The sequence below is a fragment of the Calonectris borealis genome, chromosome 9 (genome assembly GCF_964195595.1).
Source record: "Calonectris borealis chromosome 9, bCalBor7.hap1.2, whole genome shotgun sequence".
NCBI classification, from domain to species: Eukaryota; Metazoa; Chordata; class Aves; order Procellariiformes; family Procellariidae; genus Calonectris; species Calonectris borealis.
The window spans coordinates 5,026,957-5,052,564 of NC_134320.1; the positions used below are offsets into that span (position 1 = coordinate 5,026,957).

A 25,608-nucleotide genomic window follows, 5' to 3' on the forward strand; every position below is an offset into this window, starting at 1 on the left:
GACCAAAGCACAGAACCCAAGGCTCAGTTCTGTGGCTGCTGTTGGAATTAAACAGAGCTTGACTGGCTTTTATGGGCATGGCACTGTGGGTGCTGTGCAAGCCTGTCTGTTCTCAGTGTGCTGAGCACTCGATTTTCATTTTGTGCATAATTGTTTACAACATGCTGCAGGCTGGGATTCTGCAGAGTCAGCACATTTCCTTAGCAGAATGAACAGGGAGGAGGAGAGGAGCCCGTGACAGCAAAGGGCCAGTTCTAAATTATGGCTTTGCTTCCTTCGTGTGAAATTCCTTTCCCAGCTGTTCCCCACTGCTTCAGACTCAGCCTGGGGATGCAGGGATCTTATGAGTCTGGGGAGTAGGCTGCCTGCCTGAAGAGGGGTTTCCAGGCTCTTGAAGGTGGGGAGAATTATCTGGGAGGAGTAATGAGCTTGGTGTCAAGGAGGTGTCAGCTTGGCAGGCATGTGGGAAAGGGAAAGGGCTTTTGAAGTAGGTTCGGTTGCCAAGAGGGAGCAGAAGGAATGTACAACATGTTAAAGGAAAGAGTTGAGCCTGTTTGGGGCAAGTTAGAGAGAAAGTTGTCATGAAGGGAAAAAGAGGTAGATTTGGGAAGGAAAATCATAGAATCATACAATCATAGAATTGTTTATGTTGGAAAAGACCTTTAAGAACAAGTCCAACCGCTAACCTAGCACTGCCAAGTCCACCACTAAACCATGTTCCTAAGCACCACATCTACATGTCCTTTAAACACCTCCAAGTATGGTGACTCAACCGCTTCCCTGGGCAGCCTGTTCCAATGCTTGACAACCCTTTTGGTGAAATAATTTTTCCTAATATCCAATCTAAACCTCCCCTGGCACAACTTGAGGCCATTTCCTCTTGTCCTATCGCTTGTTACTTGGGAGAAGAGACTGACTGCCACCTTGCTACAACCTCCTTTCAGGTAGTTGTAGAGAGCGATAAGGTCTCCCCTGAGCCTCCTTTTCTCCAGGCTAAACAGTCCCAGTTCCCTCAACCGCTCCTCATAAGACTTGTGCTCCAGGCCCTTCACCAGCTTCGTTGCCCTTCTCTGGACACGCTCCAGCACCTCAATGTCTTTCTTGTAGTGAGGGGCCCAAAACTGAACACAGTATTTGAGGTGCGGCCTCAGCAGTGCCGAGTACAGGGGCACGATCACCTCCCTACTCCTGCTGGCCGCACTATTTCTGATACAAGCCAGAATGCTATTGGCCTTCCTGGCCATCTGGCCACACTGCTGGCTCACATTCAGGCGGCTCTTGACCAACACCCTCAGGTCCTTTTCCTCTGGGCAGCTTTCCAGCCACTCTTCCCCAAGCCTGTAGCATTGCGTGGGGTTGTTGTGACCCAAGTGCAGGACCCGGCACTTGGCCTTGTTGAACCTCATACAGTTGGCCTCGGCCCACTGATCCAGCCTGTCCAGGTCCCTCTGCAGAGCCTTCCTACCCTCCAGCAGATCAACACTCCCGCCCAACTTGGTGTCATCTGCAAACTTACTAAGGGTGCACTCAATCCCCTCATCCAGATCATTGATAAAGATATTGAACAGGCCCCAGTACTGAGCCCTGGGGAACACCACTTGCGACCATCCACCAACTGGATTTAAATCCATTCACTGCAACTTTTCGGGCCCGGCCATCCAGCAAAGAGTACGCCCGTCCAAGCCATGAGCAGCCAGTATCCCCAGGAGAATGCTGTGGGAAACGGTGTCAAAGGCTTTACTGAAGTCCAGGTAGACCACATCCACAGCCTTTCCCTCACCCACTAAGCGGGTCACCTTCTCACAGAAGGAGATCAGGTTAGTCAAGCAGGTCCCACCTTTCATAAACCCATGCTGGGCCTGATCACCTGATTGTCCTGTACATGCCACGTGATGGCACTCAAGATGATCTGCTCCATAACCTTCTCGGGCACCAGGGTCAGACAGACAGGCCTGTAGTTCCCTGGATCCTCCTTCCAGCCCTTCTTGTAGGTCGGCGTCACATTTTTTAACTTCCAGTCAACTGGGATCTCCCCGGTTAGCCAGAACTGCTGATAAAGAACTGAAAGTGGCTTGGTGAGCACTTCCACCAGCTCCCTCAGTACCCTTGGGTGGATCCCATCCAGCCCCATAGACTTGTGTGTGTCTAAATGGTGTAGCAGGTCACTAACCATTTCCCCTTGGTTTATGGGGGCTTCATTCTGCTCCCCGTCCCTGTCTTTCAGCTCGGGGGCTGGGTACCTGGAGAGCAACTGCTCTTACTATTAAAGACTGAGGCAAAGAAAGCATTTTCAAAGTACCTCAGCCTTTTCCTCATCCTGTGTCACTATGTTTACTCCCGCATCCAATAAAGGATGGAGATTCTCCTTAGCCCTCCTTTTGTTGCTAATGAATTTACAGAAACATTTTTTATTGTCTTTTATGGCAGTAGCCAGATTAAGTTCTAGTTGGCCTTTGCCCTTCTAATTTTCTCTCTGCATAACCTCATGACATCTTTGTAGTCCTCCTGAGTTGCCTGCCCCTTCTTCCAAAGGTCATAAACTGTCCTTTTCTTCCTGAGTTCCAGCCAAAGCTTTCTGTTCAGCCAGGCCGGTCTTCTTCCCCGCTGGCTCATCTTTCGGCACATGGGGAAGGCCTGCTCCTGCGCCTTTAAGATTTTCTTCTTGAAGAATGTCCAGCCTTCCTGAAGTCCTTTGCCCTTTAGGACTGCCTCCCAAGGGACTCCGCAAACCAGTCTCCTAAACAGGCCAAAGTCTGCCCTCCAAACTAATATCACAGAGAAGACTAGTAAAGAGGAGATGGGGCAATACAATCTGCATTTTCCTACCTTGTTCTCTGTTGTGAAATGAGAATCGTTCAGTCAGAGATAAGGGCAAAGAGGACCTCTCTTCTTCTTGTATCTTCAGTAATCTTCCCTGTATCTTGACCTGCAGACTGACAGTTTCCCCTTGGATGATATAATCACCTCAAAGGAGAGGATAGCTGATTGTGGGAAGAGAGAAACTTGCTGGCTGCAATATCATGGTATCATTTGTGCTGTTGGCATCACTGGCTGCCACTATCGTTAAGTGCCACAAGATCTTTTAAGCTTCACCTGAATAGGCCTGCCATTGTGCATGTAGAGAGAGGCTTAGATTTAATGCCTTACTCCATAGGAAAAATCTAACGTACAGTACTTTTTTGCTTCTCTCTATCCTGAGCTGTATTGCTGTCCAAGAACTGCAAACATCTTTCTCACCTTCAAATGTTGTAAATGAGATGCAGTCCCCATGATTTGAGTGGCATAAGAAAGTTGCCACACCAGATGCATACAGTCTAGCTTTTCTTGAAGAACTGACAAGGAGAGTTTGCTTAAAACAGAGCAGCCTTCCATAAGACCTGATGGGGAACTGTGTTCATTCTGGACATTTCCTTAAAAGAGTGCAAGCTCCCTGTGCTACTGGTCATGAGCGCTGGCTCATGACAACGGTGCTTCATGCCTTTCACTGTGATGGTCAAATTTTTTGCTCTTAATTTAGCCAGATTTAAAATGTTTTGGTTTGGTTGTTTGAGTTTTTTTTGAGAAAATTGCAGAAAATCTACTGGTGCTGAGGATTTTGTGCTTTCTATCTCCCTGGACTATCAGTCTTTGTTTACACAGAGACCCCAGACATACTGAAGCATGGCCTCTGCCCTGAATATACAATCACAACAGTGTCCGTAATTTCCCAAGAGTTGCCAGGCCACAAATGGGACAGTGCCTGTTTTGGGGACAAATAGATGTCAGAAAAGAAGGAAATTCAAAAGGAATATTTTGGAAGTTTTACAAAGCAAAATTGATACATACAGCACAACAGACATCAGATTTTAAGAGGTGCCTGAAAGACACACACTGAACAAACTAAAGGTTCACAACACAAATTAGAAGGCTTTGAAGTTCATATGCTTAAGTGAGTTTGGAAAAGGGAGCGCTAAACCCAGACATCCAGGAGGAGAGAGTGCTGGTTGCCAGAAGATGGGAGGCTGGTTATTTCAGGTTTCAAAATTCTCCATTTGCCCTGTTTCTGACACTCCTTTCCCAAGCACCTACTGCAGCCCATCGGCAGAGGCAGAACGCAGTGTTGTTTGGAGGACTCTGGTTCTGCCCGTCTCTGCATGTTCTGATGGGGGGAACAGAACTAGAGATTTTACACTTCAGGTCCAAAAAGCTGAGGTTACCAGGCTCTTCTCCTACTCTTTTTTACTTGCTGACTGGTGAGTATAAATGCATCAGATTTGTACAGAGCATTCTCGAGCTGAGGATCTGCTTTGCATTCAGTGTCTCCGTGACTGTACTCCAGGTGGGGCAAGATTCTGTCCTGTTTGAATGAAGAAGCCTGCTCTGTATCTGGATACCAGTCTCTCGCTTCCCCCTTCTTCCCACCCTTATGCCTTCCTGGCCATCACACCAAAACAGAAGTGAAGCAGGTTTTCTTCAGAATGGTAACAACTGATTCATCCCTTCATTTAAACAAATGGGGTGATATTTGGCCCAATCCCATGCAGATAATTATAAGGTCTTCTATAGCCAAACTTCTATAGCCAAAACCTAACTTGTATTTTTGCAGTTGTGTCAGGCAAGACACTAAGCCTCTGAATAAGCAGTTAATTTGTTTGCATTCTGCCTTGACTTCTCCCCATTTCTCACACAAAGGCACTGTGTTTGTTTTATATGTCCTGTCCCTCAGCCCATGCTGCTGTCCACAGAAACTGTTTTCCTTTTCTTTTTTCCCTCCATCGCCATCCTCCTGAAAATCTCAAATTCAAGGCTGAAGGAGACTGGGAGCCAACTTCTCTCTCAGGGTTGAATCTGGGAATTGTTCCCCTGGCTTCAAATTTATGCTGGTGCAATGAAGATGAGAATTTAGCTTTCTGTACTGTTGTCAACAGGGGAAAAATAGAGTCCCTATAAGACTGTATCCATGGAAACCATCCTACTGCAATAGCGGGTAAAGCAGCAAATCAATTTCTTCAGTTTTAAAATGAAACACATTTAACAACATTATAGTGCATCTGCCATTTAAGAAATCATCTGTGCTGATAACGTGTTGAAAAACCTTTCTCTAGCAAATAAGCTGGCAAGAACATTTCTTCCTCCTGATAGAATTCTGATTTTGGGTAGAGTAAGCATTGATGACAAAGTCCCATGAAGACAGTACAGTGAGACAGAGCCAAGTCCAGAAGCAACAGTGTTTAATGAAGGAGAAAATTGTTTAATTTAGCATTTAGCCCAAGTATCTGGGCACATGGTGACTAACACTCAGATGTACTAGCAGAGGCAGTGGCCTGTCACCTCTGTCTCCCTGCTTTTTGCTTCTGTGGTACCATATGTGACAAACAGAACATTTGTACTTTGTGATGCATTTGTCTGAACAGGAGCGCGTGTGTATGTGCTTGTGTGTGTGTGCACGTGTGGCTGGTGGACTGTCGTGTGAGATTTCAATATCTGGTTCAGTGCAAGATGGTCTGGGCAACTCACATTATAAAAGTATATGTTTCAGAGCCAGAGGCATTTCCAATGCAGAAAATATGCTGGCTGTGTCTGCACTTTATTGTTTTTATATTTCATCATGTGAGACTTGAGAGAGGACCTCTTCGCTATGCCATGGAGGGAGCATGGAAATACATGGATTTCTTACCCTGGGCTTTGGATGTGTTACCATACTCTTTCCCTGCCATGTGCAGAGGGATTCTGCCTTTATTTTTTCACCTATTAAGGCAACTCTCTGGCCATTTCAAGAAATAATACTATAGTTTATCCGACAATTGCCTATATGCAGATGAGGCTCCATTATGCTTTTCCTTTTTATCAAATCCAAATACTGCAGTCTGCATTCCCTATGCCTGTCAGATAGAGAAATATCTGTCTGGGAGAAATGCAACCTTATTTAAGACAGAAGGAATAAAGTTGAACCAGGAGGGAATAAAGTTGACCCAGGAGGGAATAAAAAGTATTACAGAAATTGCCTAGACTGCGAGTAGCCCTTCAGTTGATGAGAATCAGATACACATTCCTCTGTCAATTTGCAGTGTCTAGGCTGTATTTTATCTGCTTCTGAATCTCAGTTCCTTGATAACAACAATCACATATGCCATACTGTCTTCTTTTATCTACAGCTGCCCTATCTATTATGGCAATCCCTCTTTGATTGACAGTTATCTATTTTTTTCTGACCTGAGGGCAAGCTTATTGCAACGCGCTCCTTTTAGTGCTATCACTGAAACACATCCAAAAGCTTCAATTGGTGCATAATGTGGCAGTTCAGCATTTGAATGAAGTGAGCACATATTGTTGGGAGGACACGTGGTTTTTGTTGCTCTGCCACATCTACCAGTTAATGGAAGACGCAGTTCAAACCACGGTAAGTGGTAGAAATGGCTCAGTGGTCTGAAATGCTGTTGTTTGCAGAGAGTGCTTTGTTCTACCTGTGTCCAGTTGCTATGACATGCAGTGTTGTCTGTCTGTTTGGTCAGTTCCAGAGAATTTAGGGTCAGGAAAAGGAATCCTCCGCATATTCAGGGTATGGTCTGCATTCACTTCCTAAGCCCTAGCCTTTCGATACTGAAGAATGAAAATTATGCCTTTCATTGCGCTTCCTACTGGGGACTTCCACCTTCTACATAACCCTTCTATATCCCCATGTAAGGATGCCATTTGCCTGGTGAGCTCAGATATGAGGCGTTTGCCAATTTCTCTCTAAAATGCTGGGGAAGGAAGAAATGAGAGAGGAGCTGGGACTGGCACTTCTTGTACCATTCTTCATCACAGTTGTGCGTCTGTGTTCAGCAGGGTAGAGAAGCCCCAGAGACCAGGCATGGCTCAGGGGAACCCTGCACACTAGTTGGAGCAGAGAGGATGGCCTCATTTGTAACTACCCTAGTACTGTGGGTACTGGGACATGTGGAGATTTTAATGGCTTTTGATATCAGCTTTTCCTCTGCCCCATGATGAATGGCAAGAAAGTTGACCTTCTCTTTCCCAGCTCCTCCAGGCCAGGCATGGGAGTCCATGGGAGGAGCAGGGGCTACATTGGAGCTGCTTATGCAGCATTCGTTCCGAGAGACAAAGCAGGAGCCGCCTCTGAATCTGTCACTTCTCTCACAGCTCCCAAGTGTGGCATTTTAAAACAGTGAACCTTGGAGCATTCTTCATGTATAAGCTCTTGGGGTTTGCAGAGTCATGTCCAGCGTAGGAGTGTTTCTCGATGATGTCTGTCTCCATAGATTCAGAGGTGACCCCATGTTTGTATGTTGCCTCTCTTACACTACCGCCCCTGTGATTAAGGCAAAGATCCTGAGTCACCTTCAAAAAAAATTAAAATTTCCAGCAAATCTGTAGGCGATCTGTTAATGTGGGCAGGCAAGAAGATACTGGGTAGGAAAACTCAGTCACATGGCAGTGTTTATATCTGTCACCACAGCCATTTCTTTTAATCATGTTAAATGCCATTTTAATTATTGTCTAAATTCTTTTTCTGTAAGAAATTGTAACAAACAGCAAGCCTGTAGTGAAATGATTCCTTGAAATGAGACCATTCCTCAAAGTTACTTTATGAATATGCAAATCCCATCTATATTTTAAAATGCCATTTATTTTACTGTTAGAGAAACCTCTGTCAAAAATCAGCAGATCCCTTTTGGAAAAAACTTGAATTATCTTCTCTCTGGGGCTCAGGCAATAGCATGTGAACTGCATCACATTCCTGACATTGCAGGTGTTATCAGTGCTGACACATGGTGGCATATAGCAGCTGCCATTTGATACAATGCAGTAGAAAGTGCCCCGAGTCCAGTAATGTCTACTTGCGATATGTCTTGTACAGTATAAAGCTACAGTCTGTTACCACTTCTGACAGTCACGGCAGCTATGACTCCTTCTCCGTTTCTACCAGAAAGCAAGTGACTCCTCAAAATTAGAATCTCTTTGCATTCCCAGCCTGCGAAGGCGGGGATATTCTTAGCAGTACCCTGTGGATTAATATTCACAACAAACTAAAAATATCAGGCCAATGCATACATTGATCTGCTGTTCTAACCCTAAAAAGCTGTGCCTAGCACTGGTTTCTTACATATAGTAGCTGTGACCACAAACCTTTCCTTGCCTGTACTGAATTTTTAATTTCAGAAATAATCTAAAAGAGGTAAGTAGTTCTAAGGACTATGGTGTGTCCTTGAATGGAAAGTTCTGCCCAAAAATCTGGTGACACAAGAAGGTGGCTTGCTAGTCAGCATTGTTTGCAACAAAAATGGAAAAAACCAAAATCATTTCTTTCACTAGAGGAAGACCTAGTTCACTGATGAACAGGTTATAACTAGATGATGTGTTAGTAAAGGGTATCGAAGACTGACAGTCTCTGGCCCTTAACTTCATGCAGACCCCTGAAAAATATCCCTCCCTGCAATGGGAGACTTGTTAGTAGGGAAGGGCACTTTCACAAAGATGTAAATAGCAAAGCGGGTGGCTGAATCTCCCAAAGCTTGAAAATGTAAAGGTGTTTTTGCCTCATGCAGAGAGAAACACTGTCCTTGTTAGTTTGTGCTGCTTGGGAAGCCTTTAGAGATGACCAGAAAGCAGTCACACTGCTGTGAGCAACAAGAGCCAGAAACATGTTGTGTTCCCTGCGTCCCTCCATTCAATAATGAGCTGTTCCTTAATTCTCTACCCTGGCCCTTGCTGCAGCCTCCTCTCCATCTTCCATCACCTCCAAAGGCTCCTTCTCAGAGTGCCAGGGCTGGGCAGAGTCCAGCCAATCTGTCAGATTTGGCAGGGCACATGATAGAGAATTTACACAAGTTTTATACTGTTACAACAGATTCCTCTCAGCAACTGGAGGACAGGGGATTTCTCAGCTGGCATAGAGTTAGAGCAGTCTGTACAGGCAGTATCTGCTCTGGCCTAAAGCCTTGTGTGACAGGCAAATCTGAACCAGCACAATGGCTGTGTACCTGATCAGCTCTTTCTGTTTTACAGCAGAGGTGTTTCTTATCTCATGTCAGAGACCAAATTCTGGATCTCCCTATACTATGTAAGTGTCGCTCAAGGATTTTCAAAAGCTTGAGGTGCAGCAAAGACCCTATACCCCTCTCTTGAGAAGCCTGTCAAGCCTTGCACGTGGAGCATGCCTTGGCTTCAGCTCTTGCTCTGCCACAGCGCAGTTTGGCCAGAGACCAACTGCACCTGCTGGAGAAAGATTTCAGGCTTGCAGGAAGGAAGAATGTGGCAACAGATAGATACACAGCCTTTATCATAACAGGGCAGCCCTACCATCTCTCTCTCCATTGCACCTCTGTCCCCTGTCTCTCTCCGTTGCCTCTCCTGTATCTTCCTTCTGGCAACGATCACATGTCTGCTCACAATTCCCTTCACCTGTTTCTGTTCTTGAATCAGCTGGTACTCATTAGGCCACCTCTTAATTCTTCTCCACATCTCCCCCTTTTTTGTTTATGAATTCGTAGCATTGCCAAAGTCCTATCCGAAACTCCTGATTCCAGAATTCTTCTCCACAGAAGAACATCCTTTTGTTGCACTTAGCGGCAGCAGCATAGCATTGTGGGCTTTCCCTTGCGCTTGAGGGCACACCATATGTATGCAACTGCAGGACAGGGTATGTCTGTCTGCCCTGTGACTTAACATTGCAGATTTCTGGCTTTCTCGTGTGATCCCCTGTGTAGCAGCTCACACATCAGGACTCCAGTAGAGAGCTCTGTCTAATATCCAGATATCACTCCAGAGGGGAAGCAGGGCATAATTTTTATGCTGTCACTATGTAGCAGGAGGATTTCATGACCTGGTAGTGAGGAATCTGAGGTGAATGCTGCCGGCAGTCTGTGGCCAGGCCTCTATCTACAACAACTGTGTTGTTGTAGATCCTGGAGTGGGAGAAGGAAAGATTTTTCCTGCTTCAGCTGGTGTGAAAACTGCTGCACCTGGGTGGAAGATGGGGCTTCAACCTTTGCATGGGACTTGTAAGACTCAGTGAATGTGATACCTGCTATACGTGGCCCCTGGTTTGGGCAATTGTGTAATTTAAATTCTGATTACTCTTAACTACCACACTGAAGTGAAGGTTAAGAACAATGAAACTGGAAAACTGAGAAACCCTGAGTATGTATCAGACTCCATATGTGTATATATATATCAGTATATAGGAGACCCCACCTGCAGTACTGCGTCCAGCTCTGGAGCCCTCAGCACAAGACAGACATGGACCTGTTGGAGCGGGTCCAGGGGAGGGCCACGAAAATGATCAGGGGGATGGAACACCTCTGCTATGAAGAAAGGCTGAGAGAGTTGGGGTTGTTCAGCCTGGACAAGAGAAGGCTTCGCGGAGACCTTATTGCAGCCTTTCAGTACTTAAAGGGGGCTTATAAGAAAGATGGGGACAGACTTTTTAGCAGGGCCACTTGCAACAGGACAAGGGGGGAACTAAAAGAGGGTAGATTTAAACTAGATATAAGGAAGAAATTTTTTACAATGAGGGTGGTGAAACACTGGCACAGGTTGCCCAGAGAGGTGGTAGATGCCCCATCCCTGGGAACATTCAAGGTCAGGTTGGACAGGGCTTTGAGCAACCTGATCTAGTTGAAGATGTCCCGGCCCATGGTAGGGGGTTTGGACTAGATGACCTTTAAAGGTCCCTTCCAACCCAAACTATTCTATGATTCTATGATTCTATGACTCTGTTGCCAAAAGTGTCCCTCTGTGAAAAAGGAACAGATGTTATTTCACATTTAATTTCAGACTTCCCATAGGCACTCACCTTCTCAATGAAGGTTTGTTACTGGTGGTTCCTCCCTGACACTGCTGTGTCCGGGGTCGCTGCCTCTGGGTGAGGGGACAGGCTCCCTCCAGCCAGGCCCCTGCGGGGGGTCTCTGCATAACTCCACGGGAGGGCCTGGGCTGCACTGCTTGGCCTCCTTAGGCTGCAGCGAGTCAGCTAGAGAGACGGTGGTGCTGTACGAAGCTTGTGGAAAAGTAGCAGGTATGTCTGAGCAGACAGAGTTAAAGAGAGGTAAAAATGTTGGTCTGTTAAGAGTTGTAGCAGGGGCAGAGTCACTTGGACTGAGATCAAATGTAAAGTCTTTTAAATAGGAGAGGGCTTGATTATTTAGCTGGGCATATTCAAAATTTATCTTGCTTCTAGTGATCTCATCTAGGATTTTTGCTCTACTTTTCTGATCTTCAGAGCAAATTTGCTCCCCATTTTGCTTCAAATGATACAGACTGCTGGATTGGAAACTTGTCTCATAGTTGTATTGGTTTGTGCTAGGAATACTGGAGTATTCTGGATTTTGGGCAATGCAGTTGCATTCATTTTGCAACAATAACTTGTTTTTGTACTGAGACATCTTACGAATGATATTGTTCATTTCCTTCCCAATGCATTTGTCTTCCAGGTGCTTGTTTTCATAGCTGATTTTTAATGATGCCACTTGTGTTACACAGCGCTCTAAGAGCTGCACTATGTTAGTGCTGCTCTCCATTGCTGTGGGGCTAATGTAGCTCTGGAAGCGTCTGAGAGTAAGAGGCTGTGGTGGTTTTTCACAGGAAATAGAGAGAGAGTGATACATTGGTTTATTTCTGTCCTCCCTCTCGAGGGGATCCAGGAGTGAGGTCACAGCAGTTTTGTAGGAGTAACATGATTCTACTTCGTGATTATCATCTAACGAAGGGTTTTCAGAGCTCTGGGAGCCACTCTCTCTGTTCAGCTTTTCTGGCAGTGCGTTTTTATCTCTGGATGTCTCACATCCTTCTGAAATTGTCGCCTTCTCATTCTCAGTTGAAGATGTCTGCAGATTGTCTCTGTTAGCCTGTGATTGTGGTGCATAACTTGATGCTCTGGTGGTTTCCACGGTCCTAGGCACTATAGATGAATCCTTGTGGTGACTCCCTTCCCTTCCTTGGAAATCCAAATTAGATCTGTTAGGGCAAGAGTCCAGGCTGTGGTCTCTTTCAGCAACGTTTACTGAAGAGGCCTGGGTTGCATGTTTGCTTTCATCCAAAGACACACATAGGTTAAATGTATTAGATTCTTCCTTGCTTGGTTTCTCCTGCTGAGCTTCTGTGCTCACTTTCTGCTCTGGACTGGGGCTGGGTGTGTTCGATGAATCATCAGACTTCTCTGGCTGTGATTGAGGACTCTGAATAGAGTCAGGGGAGGAAACAAGTCCCGAGTGTTTTCGCAGCCAGTTTATTATCCCCATGGTCAGTGAAAGCTCGGTATCACAGAGCTTTAGCAAACATTCTTTGCCTTTCCATGTGCTGTGGAAAAAACCCTGGCTGATAATGTCTAGAGCTGGTTGGGAAGCCATGTTCTCCTCAGCTCCAACATGAAAGCTGTAAATGGATAAAGGGATTTCAATGGCTTGTTCTGAAATGCTTTCAGATGTGCACAAGTCATCATCTAGGACTGGGTTTATTTTGACTTCGTTTGGGTCATAGAAGAGCTCATAAAGGGCATCTCCGCTGTAGCTGTCTCTTGGAAATCTACCTGGGACCCCAGGTGTCTGAGCTTCCTTCATTTCATCCTCTTGTCCGGGAGAGAATGAATCATAGTAGCCTTCATCACTTGTGGATGTGGACTCCTGGTTGTCACTTTTAGGTGTTCCTGTTTCTGTGGAGCTCTCTTTGGAATTGTCACCATCTTTATCAGGTGACACTTGGGGGTCTGTCACAGATGCAGCAGCCTGGCTTGGAGCCTTTTCCATGTCAGGACCAGGTATCTTCAGTAACTTCTTATCAAACAGAGCACTCTGATGTAGCCTCACTGATTTGTTGATGTTGTCCCAAAACTTTGCAAATTCAACGGTCTCATTCTGGCCAGGAGAGGCCAGCTGCTCCACACCCCCTTGGAAAGAGCCCATGACGGGGCTGTCTTTGTGCTTGCTTCGTTTCAGGAGAACTTCTTTGCTGTTCTCCAGCTCCAGGTGAGCAGAGCTCTCATCAGCAAAGATTTCCCCACAGCCAGTGAGGGAATCAAAGCTCTTCAGCGAGGCGACATCTTCACACAGGGTGTTGCAGCAGTCATAGGAAGAGTCAGACTGCAGTTCGCTGTCTGAGCAGTCTTGTGACAAGCAATCAGCTGCAAATGTTTCTCCCGTTTTGAAAAGATACTTTGCAAGACGCCCAGACAGCTCACTCTTGCAGCCTGGAGAGGACAGATTCTTGTCCTTCTCAACCAGGAATGTGAGGGTCTCTGGTTTATTTTTTTTTATATGAAATATATCTCTGAGCCCTTTCTTAGATCTCTTGAGGGAAATCCTCTTCCTGGGAATGGTTTTTGCAACAGCTGGTACAAAAGGCATCTGTGGCACAAAGTTCCTGTAATCGATCATCTGACTGCTGCATGCAGACTGGCTGGGGCTGACCACACACTCTTTCTTACTGCTGGAGCTGGACAGCCCTGAAAAGCTGATGCTATTGACAAGTCGGCCCTTACCCTTTCCAGAAAAACCTTCCTCACAAACCCTGCTGCTGGGGCTGCAGTGCTCTGTTTTGTCTGCCTCAGTAACGCAGTCATGGGTTTTACTCTTCCTTACAAGTTTGTAGGAGGACCCAGATGATTTTTCCAGGCAGTTGTCACCAGCCCCATTCCTCGCTGCTCTGGTGGAAAATCTGTAGTTCTTGTGCGTGGCTAGACATGCCAGCTGGACTTCAGCTACACTTTGGTTTCCCTCCAGAGCTGCCTTTTTGTCTTTCCCCGTATCATCTTTGTTGATAGGAACTGTGTGCACTGGAGGCACTTTCTCATGTTGCACACTGGATTTTATGAAGGTCTTTCCTCTCTTGAGCTCCATTCTGCTTCCTCACATCTGTTTCTGTAAAGAAAACAGCAGAATAAAAATATTGTGAGGTTGGGGGCTAGCACTTGTAAACTTTGAAAACAACTGGAGAACAAAGGGACATATATTAAGCATTATACAATTGGTTTTGTTTGTCATCAGAAATTTCAATCACTGAGTCATGGTATTGCACGAAAAACAACAAGTGAAACTAAAGGTATGTTGGCAATGGCTGGAAGATACAGCAAGGAGAAGACAGTACACTTTATGGGTTGGTAGCTGAGGCTCAGAGAACATTTTCTCTGTTAGAAATGAGGGGGTTTGGATTTAGGATTTGACTTCAGCATGGCTTTTAACAAGGTAGAGGTCCTGTTCCAAAAGTAGAAGAGGCATCGATGAAAAGCAATGCCTGAGGAACTTTAACATGTGTGTGCATCAGGAGGGCAGCAGTTCATAAATCTGTACCTTTGAGGAGAATTAAAAGGTCATGGTGGGAAATCTCCTGAGAAAATGGATCAAACATTTGACACATGATGCTTACTTTATATTAAAATAATCCTTACCTGTGACTAGAAAATCCATAAACCTTGTAGTACCCTAGGAGGCATGCTGAAACTGAATTACTGTTTTTGCTTCCTCCTGAGCATAATGTATAATTTCCTGCACTACTATTTTTATTGTAAAAAGTCAAAAATCACTGTTAATTATGACAGAAGCATCGTTTCTGATTTACAAAGACCACTGTAGTACTCTGAGGCATTGCCACATTGAATCTGCATTGTGCATTGATTAGCTATTTCTAAAAATACTCTATTACCTGTATCAATGCCAATTTTGGTCTCTGTCTATATGGTTTAGTATTGAATCTGGTTTATGTTTTCATACATCTAATTAGTCATTAATTATTTTAGCCATGACACTTTCAGTTTTCTAACAGTTATTTCACGGACACATCTGATTCTTTCCTGCCTTATATCAACTTGAACATTGAGTAAGTCAATGGACTTACATGAGGGTAGGTCAGGGAAGAAGAAAGCACTTCCTAAAAGCTGTTGGAGAAACCAGATTTTTACTGGATGGGAAGCAGGACAAAAACTCCAAGTCCTGTTCTTGAAAGAATGTGCTTGAATCTTTCTTTAATGAGACCTCAGTTAATGATTTACCTTGTTTTGAATTGTGTAGATATAACTAAAACCACTTAGAGCCATTGAACTCCGCAAGACACACAAACAACACAGTCCTATCTCTAGCAGTCCTTGACAAACCGTACGTAACGGCTCTGGTGAAATGAAAAATTACCAATACTCCCTCGAGAACAATCTCAGATCAAATCCCTGGATCCAGACCGGCAGTCAGTACAAAGGCAGCCAGGGAGATTTTAAATTCAGCACCAAGCCTAGCCTTTGCACAGTCTTAAAGTACAACTTAAAGCAGTCTTCAGTTTACCTTGAACAGCTGTCTGTAGCCTCCAGAGGCTTTCCAGTGCCAGAGCTTGCTGGGAACAGCAACACTCTGACCAACACCTCACAAGCTACAGGTCTGTGTTTCTGGGAGTTCTGTCACCTGCAGCACTGCTCTAGCAGGCGGATCAGTGACACCTGTTTCTTACAGAAGCTGCAAACTGGCAGGTGATTAGCAATATTTACAACTAAATGTAGTTCAGTGACAAATGGTAGAAAACGTAAGGGTAAAGTGTGAATATTCGACATCAGGAGTATGGATGCTATGGAAAACATGGTGGTGGTGATAGATGGGTGTCTATCAGTATGATTGAGATGTTGGCACATTTATTTGCATTTGGGGTTGCATGTGAGTATTGCAGAGCATTCCTAATGAAAGCCAGTAAACATTTTACTACACTGTCAGGTATCTGGAGTTCATGATGCTACAGGAAACTTGTTTTGCATATTTAGAAATAGGTCACTGGGACATGATTACACTTTTTTCTGAAAAGCAAGATGTGATTGAGAAGAAATTCAGTGCGCAGAACTCCAGCAGAGTTGTGAAAATGGTCAGAAACAGTTGACGCAAGACCAATTATTAATATCCCAAAAATAAAGTGTCTGACACCTCAGTCCTTTGCAATTGTAGAAGTAGGTACTGTGTCCCTGTGGGAAGTCCTGCTGCTGAGAAGCTCCTTAGAAGTCTGTGACATGGCAAATGCATTATAACAATGTTATGTAGGACCCTTTGAAGTCCTACAGCTGTTTCTGCCCATTCTGAGTATTAAGCAAGGGTCGTTTTTGTAGAAAATTGCATACTTGGGAAGTTTTTCTGTAGATGCATTAAAAAGGCTTTTAGAGGGGGATTTGGTTTATTATCAAGTACGAAACTCATTAAAGCTAAGAATTCAGGACATCATTAGATAGTCTTTCGAATAAAGAAATCTTTGATCTGAATTGTATCTCCTTGATAAGAAAAACAATGGACTACCGGTTTGATAACTGGGTCTAGAAACTTCAAGGCTTGTTCTTTTTTTATAGATTAGATGAACAGTTTTGACATGAAAGCCCAAATGGCCTGAATAACATCTGTACTGAGAATATATGTACTATAATAATATAAGATACACTGATGGTAGCCTATGCTACCTTTTTAGTTTCCTCTGATAAGCAAAAAAATAAGTTAGGTTAGGGTTTTTTAAAAAAAAAAGATCTACTATACATATAATCACCATCTTTGTATTCTAATTGTTTAATGTCTCTATTTAATCCCATATATTCTTTTTCTCATTTTCCCTCAGGATTCATGCCAGACTAATTAGTATCTAGTTCAATGTGTCATCTTGCTTATCCTGTTTAACACTGGCACAGCTTCAGGAATCTTCCCCATTAAAAATGCTATTAAAAATGAACACCAAGAAAGGGAAGATCTCCTCAGTCAACTCTCTGAGGGCTCTTAAGGGCACACTACGATAGTCTGCAGATTTTCTAAAATATTCGTCTCAGATGCTGTTTTGTAACTTCCCATACTATGAGTTCCTCTTCATCCTCATATGATATAAATTATCAATGAGCTTCTTTCCAAATATAGAATAGAAATATTTATGCGATGCCACTCTCTTTCTATATCTATTAATACTTTTAGAACTTTTGGTTTTAATGGACTATACCATGATACCTTTTTTCCCTTTCTGCAGGGACACAAGTTATATCTGTAACCCCAGAAGCTGTACCAGTGAAGTTAGAAACTGATTAAAATGCTGTAAGGGAAAGTTACCCTCCAGTGGTTATGTAAAGCTAATCAAAATTCTGTGAAAAATTACTCTAGGCATTTAAAAAATGGTACATCTTCTCTGGGATTTCTTGACCCATGCACTCAGCTACACTATTGCCTGTCTCTGCTCCTTTTTGATTGTTCTCCTCTTGGACTTAACTTGCAGTATATCTCTTGTTCCACAGGGATTAAGGGTATATGAGGGACTGATTTCCACCTTTGCAAAGGAAATATATTTTGCAATTAAAAATCACTGTAAACAACAGAAACCTGTGGAAACTAGCAGTCTACAAAGGCTAGGTTGTTCTGTTTTCAACAGGCTCTGGATGTTTTCTTCATTAATGTTACTTGACCTCTTTTTTTAATATCTGTGAAATTACTTATGGAACACATTTTTAAATAGAGGACATCCTTGAATCTTATACAGGGCTACAGTTTAATTGTCATTTACAATGATCTTAGGTGCAGCAGCATTGAGACTTCCCATCTACAGTAAACAGTACTTTTATCTGTCTTGATCATACTGGCTGCTCACTTTTAGGATTTCACAAGCGTCTAAGCAGGCAATTAGATCCGGATTTTGGTCTTATACTATAATGGAAATAAGGTTTTGGTTTAAATTTGGGTAATATTGCTCATAAAATGCAGAGATACTTCATGCTCAAACATATACCATCTGTGCAGGGTGTCTGACAGCCTTTTCATAAACACAGAAGGTTTTACTGTGTCTGTGATTCATCTAAAAGTAAATTCAAGTTTTAGAATGGGAAGGTGAACACATTCCTGTAGGCTGAGGAGATGTGGTTTTAGGATAGTCAAAGCAATTGCTTATAGTCCTGGAATATGAGGACCTGAACAAGACTGAGTTAAGTAACTGTTCCGGTTAATAAGAGCCATATTCGGGTGGCCTAAATTCTACCTAAGTCCAAGTCAACAGACAAGGAGGCCAAAGAGGGGTGCAGTGGAGCTGGACTGGATATTCATTAGGAAGCAGGAGGAAGATGGGTGGAGGCAGGATTCAAACTGTCCAAATATTGCCTCTGACCTGTGGGTCAGAGAAGAGAGGGATCACACTTGCCTCTGCCCATGGCCTCCAAAACTTTCTGCCAGGCTAAGCTGTCTACAATTTTTCCTCTCTGGAGGAATGGGGGAAGACATGCTTTGAGTTTTGGACTGGTGTCAAACTTCTTATCTTATATCTTACTAGCTTATCTCACAGTGGAAAGGTTTGTTTAGGTTATCTTCTAAGAAAAGGTAAAATAGATTGTGCTTTAATGTGTCAGTAGCTAAAATAGCAGTCCTCTTGGATGTAACCCTAGGAAGATCATCCTACTGGGAAAGTAGAAGTATCTGCTTCAGTGAGGTTGCATGGATAGAAATAATAGTATTACAAAGAGGAAATTTAGATTAACTCTCTGGCTTCGGCAAAATTACTTCTGCTTAAGTATGAAAAAATATCATTAAGGTTCATTTATTCCAAAATCTTATCAGTTGTCTGGCTTGGACACTCTTACTTGCTTGTCTGATGTGTAATTTATACATAACTGTCTGTCTTAGAGATAGAAATAAGCAAAATTCAGAATGCATTAGTTGTTTTGCAGGGGAGATAGGAGTGCTCTTTCTGCTTCTTTACATTTAGTTCATTCTTAAAATTGGCAGGCTGTGGAGCTGGTACCTCGCCGTCTCTTGTTAAGCAGAATTCTGCATGCCACTTGGAGTCTTAATTTCACCTCCCTGCAAGCGTTTTCCTTTTATCAAATGAAAGACTTGATAAACATTGCATACTCTTTTAGGTTTTTTAATTTAAAAAGAAGGAAAAAACTCTATTTGGACTGCTTTTATGTTTTAGGATACAAGTTTGGAGTGAGTCCAAAATCGACTTTTCCACAAGTGGCTTCATATCAATCAGACTTAAGATCCTGAGTATCGGAGTTACCTTTGAAAATGTTACCCCTACTTTCCAAACAAAAATGGTAGCATAATTACATTTCCTGAAAACACATATCTGGTTTGGGCATTTGGACATGTATTATACTTAAAATGGACACACTTTAAGATGAATCGTTTCTTAAAATATTTCTTGAGAAATTGTGTAATGGGAAAGGGAAAAAGAACGGAGCACTCCGGGAGGCTCTCCCTTCCCATGGCTAGTTAACCTTAGGAGGATTTTTGCTGAGCACCAGTTGGAAGTCCTAAAATGCAATAACAAGCAAGCATGAGGTGGTGAGAGCCACTTTTAAAGTCAGTGGACAATACTAATTTTTAATGCTTAGGATCTAATCAATTAGCAATGCATAAAGAACAGCTGGTCCTCCCAGTAAAGTGTGTGGGGGGTATTTTTGGAATAAGACTGTTTATTTATGGTCAAAACCCTTAAGTCTCTATCTCAAAAGACAAAAATTAATAATGGAAATACTTACTAATAATCATGAGCATATATTCCATTCTGTTAATTTGTTTTTTAATTACAAAGCAATAAAATGTTTCCTTGCTAGAGGGTAGTGATATCCTGTCTGCAGTTATTCTAACACCGTTTCTAGTAAGCAAATAAACATAACAGTTTATTTATGAACATAACAGTTCTTATGGTGAAAACCAAAGAGGATTTTAAAGCAGGGCTCATCTTCTCACTTAAACTGATTACTCTGCTAGTATCTCATCTCCATTAGAAAGCAGGGTGGAAAGGATGGAGGATGTAATCAGGGACAGTCATGATTCAGGAAAGAGAAGAATGTTTATTTTTAAAGACGCCTGTATGACACACAAACCTGCATTGAGATCATGCCTCTTGTTAGGAGTACTCCTCTCATCATCGTTAGTAGCTGTATCTTATCATTCCCCTTAATCATTTGTCTCTCTTGGGTAACCCAGGATGCCTAATTATTTGCATATACATTTAGGTCAGGCGATGGCTTTCTCATGGAGAACCAGCAAAAAGCACATTGGTGTGTTTTTCTTCAACCTTAATTCCATGGAGCACACAAAGTAAAATCTTATACTCCCCAGCAGAATACTAGAAGGATGTGTAGTTAAGTGCTTAATCTTATTAGCCATGTGCTATAGGAAAGCCTGAACCTTCCTTTAAGCCCTGCCAACTGTTCCGTGGAGCTCAGGATTTTTCATAGTAAAATTAACCACGTTTCTACTCCCAGCATACTGTCCTGCTGTGTGGCGACAGGAGGGATCCCTGGGGGAACAGCAGCACCCACTGCTTCCCCCAGCCCAGCGTGGGGCACACACTGCTTCCCCCAGCCCCGTATGGGGCATGCGGCAGGGTGGAAGGAGGCTGAGACCATGACAAAAGGAGGCTCCTTCTCTGACAAAACGTCTGCACCCCCCATTCGGTTTTCTTCTATACCTGAGGCTGAAAGAAATGTAACTGCTTGAAATGTTCCAAATACGCCATGTAAAAGGGCAGCATAAACTCCTGCATAGGGAGCTATCGAATCATCACTCTATTGCTAGCAGAAATTTCCGCTGTACCTGAGAAGGAAACACGGCATTTTTTACTTGCCCTGACCAGCAGCCTGTTGGTACCAGACAGCAAAGTGTTAATGCTGTCAGCTTTGGCTGTTTTCAGTAATTTATCGCTTTAAAAGGAGACAGGATGTGCATTTATATAAATACAGGCACACACTTGTTAGATGTATGGAAAAATAAGTAAAAGACAATGCTTCAAAAACGAGCAGTCATCCCAAAATAATAGTCCCTCAGAGTCGCTGTGAGTGTCAGAGCAAAGGAAATGCCATTGCACCAGAGCAAACAATAAGGCAGATCACAAAAATCCCACTCACCATGTTTTATCTCTGAGCAGAAATCCTCTGTCTCCTAGCCTTGCTACTGAGGCTGGTCTTTATCCAGAGGCTCCTGTGATGCTTTTCAGATTCTGAGGGGCTGGACCACTGCTGCTTTCCAGTGTTACTCTCCACCCCCTGTCTTTTCCTCCTCCTTCTTCCTTCATCCCCACCCCCTCATTCCTCCTGATTGTGGCTTTTTCGTACCTTACATAGATTCTAGGCTTCCACTAGCTTGATTTAGGAAAGATGCTTATTTCAGCCATCTGCTTGATGCCATGGAAATGCCTCCATTGCTAAGGAATAAAAGCCCAGAAGGTAAGCTCGGGAGTCCTGAGCCAGCATTTTGGTTCCTCTTTATATGACTGCTTATTAAACGGGGAGGAACACATCCAAATTAATTTCATTTCTCACATGTTTTTTTTGTTTCTGACTAGGATTCAGGAAAAGCGGTCCTCACATTCTTAGGTTAGTGAGATGCTTCACTGTGCAATGTATGCAGATTATTGGACTGTGCCACCCTTTGTAGGGTTTTTGTTAATGCTGAAGTTAGAGGGGATTTCATGTGGGAGCAAAGAGGCATAAGGGGAGAGAGTGAATATTTCTGCTGCCCAAAGCTAGAGTGCCTGGTGGCAACCTCATATTGCCTTCATCAAACATGATTTATAGAATTCTTCTTACAGTCAGTCTAACTTCTGCTTCAGTGTGCAGTGAAGTCAACATCTGATGTTACAACATCGTTCTTTGTTATATAGATGAGTTTATTACCATCACAAACACCAGAGCTTTAATTTCACAAAAGCATAAAGCTGGCATCCTTGCCCCAGCCCTCTCTCCATGAAGGGTTTCCAACCTGATTGTACCTTGATTGTCCCTCCCCATTAACTCTCCTCTGAGTCCTTTACATCAGCCTCTCAAACCCCTTGCCTTCTCTTTCCTGCTTGTTGAAACACCTCTGTCAGGGGCATGATAGGAGCTTCTTGAAAGCGAAAGTGTATGCCATGAAGCAGTGGCTTAATCCACTTCAGTAGCTCTCCTGTGAGCTGCAGTTCAGAGCTGTACTCTAGGGTAATGCAGTAGTTTGTGTACAGACTGGTGTATCTGCAGGCAGTTTACCCTTCTGATGGTGGGGCTAACATCATGGTTACTCTAAGGTAGTGAACAGGCAGCTCTCAGGTGATGGAGTGCGAGAGAGCAAGTTCGGACAGGTCCAGTCTGTGCAGGTATTTAGAAAATCCTCCGGCTCTGTATAAAAGGAACATGAGTGTTCCCTCACAACTGAGCGGGTGCATCAGTCAGAGAGCTGATCTCTTCTGTCCCCACATGACAGCAGAAAGAGAACAAAAGCCTTAACCTGTTACCTGTTCCCATCTTCCCTTTCACAGTGTGCTTTAGCTGAACCTTGGAGATGGGGGAGGGAAGGAGCTTAAACTTTTGTGCTGTCTAAGCTTCTAAAGCTGAAAAATCAGCCAGTTAGCCCTAAAGGAGACAGAACAGAGTGCTCCTGCTCTAAGTGCCAGCCAGTAAGCCCTCAGGTGTCCCTGATGGTAGAGACTGGAAAGTTACATCTTGGAAAACACCCTGGGTTCAGTCCAACCTGCAACAAGTAGAAAGCCCTTGTGTGACTTCACCAAAAGACTGGTGGGAGGCACTAACAAGCTGTGGGTGAATCCTACTACCTCTGGCAAGTAGATTAAGACCAATCATGAGAGAAAATACATTAATTAGAAATAAATTTGATGGGTTTTATTCTGCATTAAATATTTGTATTAATATAGGAGGAAGCCTTTCTTCATGATGGGTATATGAAGCCACCAAGTTTTCAGGTAGTACATCCTTGCTCTGCAGTGATGACACTTTTGAGAGCCTGCACTTTGTGCACTCTGTTTTGGAAAGAGGGAGCCTTTAAAACTTTAAAGTCCTTCTTTGTCCAAAGTAACACCAAGGTTTGTTGGAAATGCTGATAGACATGAGAATCAATCAGGAGTCACTTCTGGTGCTGCTTCAAGGCTGATGGCTGATGTTGGTATTGTCTGAGCAAACCTAGCAAAACTAGGGGTTTAGATTTTTTATTTGAAAATTATTCATGCACCAAATTTCTGAGCTAAGTTTCTGAACTCTGAAGTGTAGGCATTAAAGGTAAAGGTACATCAGAAAAGATGTACACAAACATGTCATGTGGAGAAGGAAACAGACAACAGAGAGCACTTAAAATTGCATTTGAAGCCTACTTCATGTTCAACTCAAGCTGGATAAGACAAGCCATCCTCAAAGATTTAGAGAAGAGGATGTGGCCAGGGAGGAGCTCTTAGCTCCAGTAGTGTTTCAGGTAGTTCCCATACCTGCTGTCTCTAGGACAGTCTGTCGCGGCTCCTCAGGAACTGGGAAAGCTCTCATATAAATGTCCCTCTTTTTAACAAATGGCACCTGTTGTCCCTTTGCTGGAGGAGTTAGAGGAGATCACTCTGGACCTGGATGAGGTACTCAAATCTGTTCATGGAGATTCAGGTAAAGCAGCTCCTGTGATGACAGAACTCCAGGTTTTAGGATGTTTACTTTAGGATGTCCATATGGACAAACATTTCCATCTTTAGGGCCTTTTATTTTCCTTCATCAAGGAAATAAATGGCCTAAATCCATTGGCCATCCATAGCCGTAGCTATCCGTAGCTGTCCATGGCCATAGCCATCCATAGCCATCGCCTGCGTTGGCCTAAATCACAATCTCATTGCATGCACTGGTAAACGCACAGTATGTTGAATAGCAGCTGAACCATGGTAGCCTTTGTGCATTGCAATAGAGCTTTTTTTTCTTCCTAAATAGTTCTCAACTTGTGGTTCCCTGAACTATCCTTTTCTGCTATCACTTCATTTCAGGCTATTTCACTGTGGCTGTTGATCAATTTGGTTCAAAAGGTTGGTTTCTCGGAGAATCTAATCATCCTCTCTGATTAATTCTGATTAATTCAGTCTGTCCAGAATTGTTTTGGGCATCAGTAGGCATAAAAGGGAAGGGAAATCAGAAAACTGTAAATGAGGGGCACATGGAACAGCTGCCATCTGTTTAGCAGAAGCACACAGCCCTTGGCATGGGGAGTAAGAAGAGGGCCCTTGAGAGAAGAGGGACTAAGGAACGTACAGTCCCTGGCGTGGCAAGAGAAGGGCAGCAGGGATCCTTGGCATCCAATGAGGAGGACTGGGGAAAGGAGGAGGAAAATCCACATAAGGGGCGGAATGGAAACACAGGGAGGGAGTTTTTAGATGAAGCAGGCCCAGCCTGCCAGGACTTGGAAGCCTGCATCTCCCCAGTGTGGGTAGCAAATATTTGCATCAAGTGATTGAAGACAACTATTAGCATGAATAACTCACAAAAAGCAAACTATACTATTTTTTAATTTTCTGTCATGGAAGAATGTAGCAGATTCTTTAACCCCGAGACTCAGAACAAAACCGTTTGCTGAGATAGTTCGATTTGTTTCCAAGGGATTACTTATAGAATGAATTTGACCCAGGCTATTTCCTGCCAGTGAACTAATGAAGAGTCTAACATCCCCAATCCAATTGAGCTTTCTGCTAACATCAGCTTAAACTTACTGATAAGAATCCATGAATAATTATTTCTTGGTTTTGCATGTCATAGAGAATTGGTAAGGGGATATGGAGCTCTTTCTCTCCAGATTGCTAGCAGAAGACTGCCCTTGAAGGGAACAATCTTTGCTACTTATCTGACTGCTTCCCAGGTCTTACATTAAGTTAATTGCCACTCTCTTCTCAGTTACTTGGTAAGCTAGTTTCTGCTGCAAAATTTAGGATTGTGACTTGCTGTTAATAACATCAGTACTTAGCAAAGGAAATAGATTTTTATCCACAGATTTCTGTCAGTGTATTCCATCTCAGCACCTCCTGCCTATTTTCCCTGTGAGGCACTGTTGTTGCCATATTTGCTGCCAAGGGGATGAGGTGAAGCAGGTAGAGTTGCAAGAGCCCCTTTCAGTACTGGTATTAAAAAGCTTGGCTGTCCTGCCTGCCAGCCAGCCCTCGGAGTGCCATAAAGATGCTCTTGAGGGCAGGAAGGACTGCTGAGTGCCTGCAGGATGGGACTGATCACACTCTCAGTATTGCTATTGTGGGGACTATGGATGACTGATTGTAACCTGCTTGTTGCCTCAAAGGAGAATGAAAAGGCATTTGGAGAAAAAAGAAAATGGTGAGGACTTTTCTCCAACTGCTCATGTTAGAATAGTGGCTGCCCTTAAACTTTCTGCTTTAAACAGAAAGCTCTCAAGTAATGAATGCTTACCTGTAAAATCAATGTGGGAAAAATGAACAGCATTAAATGCTGTGAAGAACTACTACAGAAGAATTGTTTCACCAAATCATAAAGATCTCCAAGGCTCTAGAGAACAGAGACAACACCTGGGAAGGACATAACACCTCAGGGACCTGACTACAGAAATGTTTAAATACAAATTCCAAGGCATGTATTCAGAAGTTTTTCCATTCCAGATATGCCTGTGTGTCATAGACATCTGTCCAGATGAGGCAAGAATACCCCCAGTTTATTGAACTGCTACTGTCATTAACAGACACTCCCTGTCTCGAAGGCAAAATAATCATTCAGCATAAAGCACGGGGGATGGCAAAATGTGCTGTTCCACAGATATCCCAGTACAACCTATAAGCAGAATTTCTCAGCTTCTGCTGAGGAAGATGCTAGTGTGATGACTTCAGGGAAGGTTTTAGGAAATTTTTAATGACTGTTTTGTATTACTTGGTTTCCCTGCTTAATTTTATATTGTT

At 43.4% G+C, this 25,608-nt stretch overlaps 1 protein-coding gene across 1 annotated transcript; it reads right to left on the reverse strand.

Annotated features, from left to right (window-relative positions):
- Positions 1 to 10,795: 10,795 nt before the first annotated feature.
- AMER3 (APC membrane recruitment protein 3) lies at positions 10,796 to 13,814 on the reverse strand. The gene is given in 2 exon segments (XM_075157613.1): positions 10,796 to 10,906; positions 10,908 to 13,814. Coding segments are annotated over 2 exon segments (3,018 nt in total).
- Between the last annotated feature and the right edge of the window lie 11,794 nt (positions 13,815 to 25,608).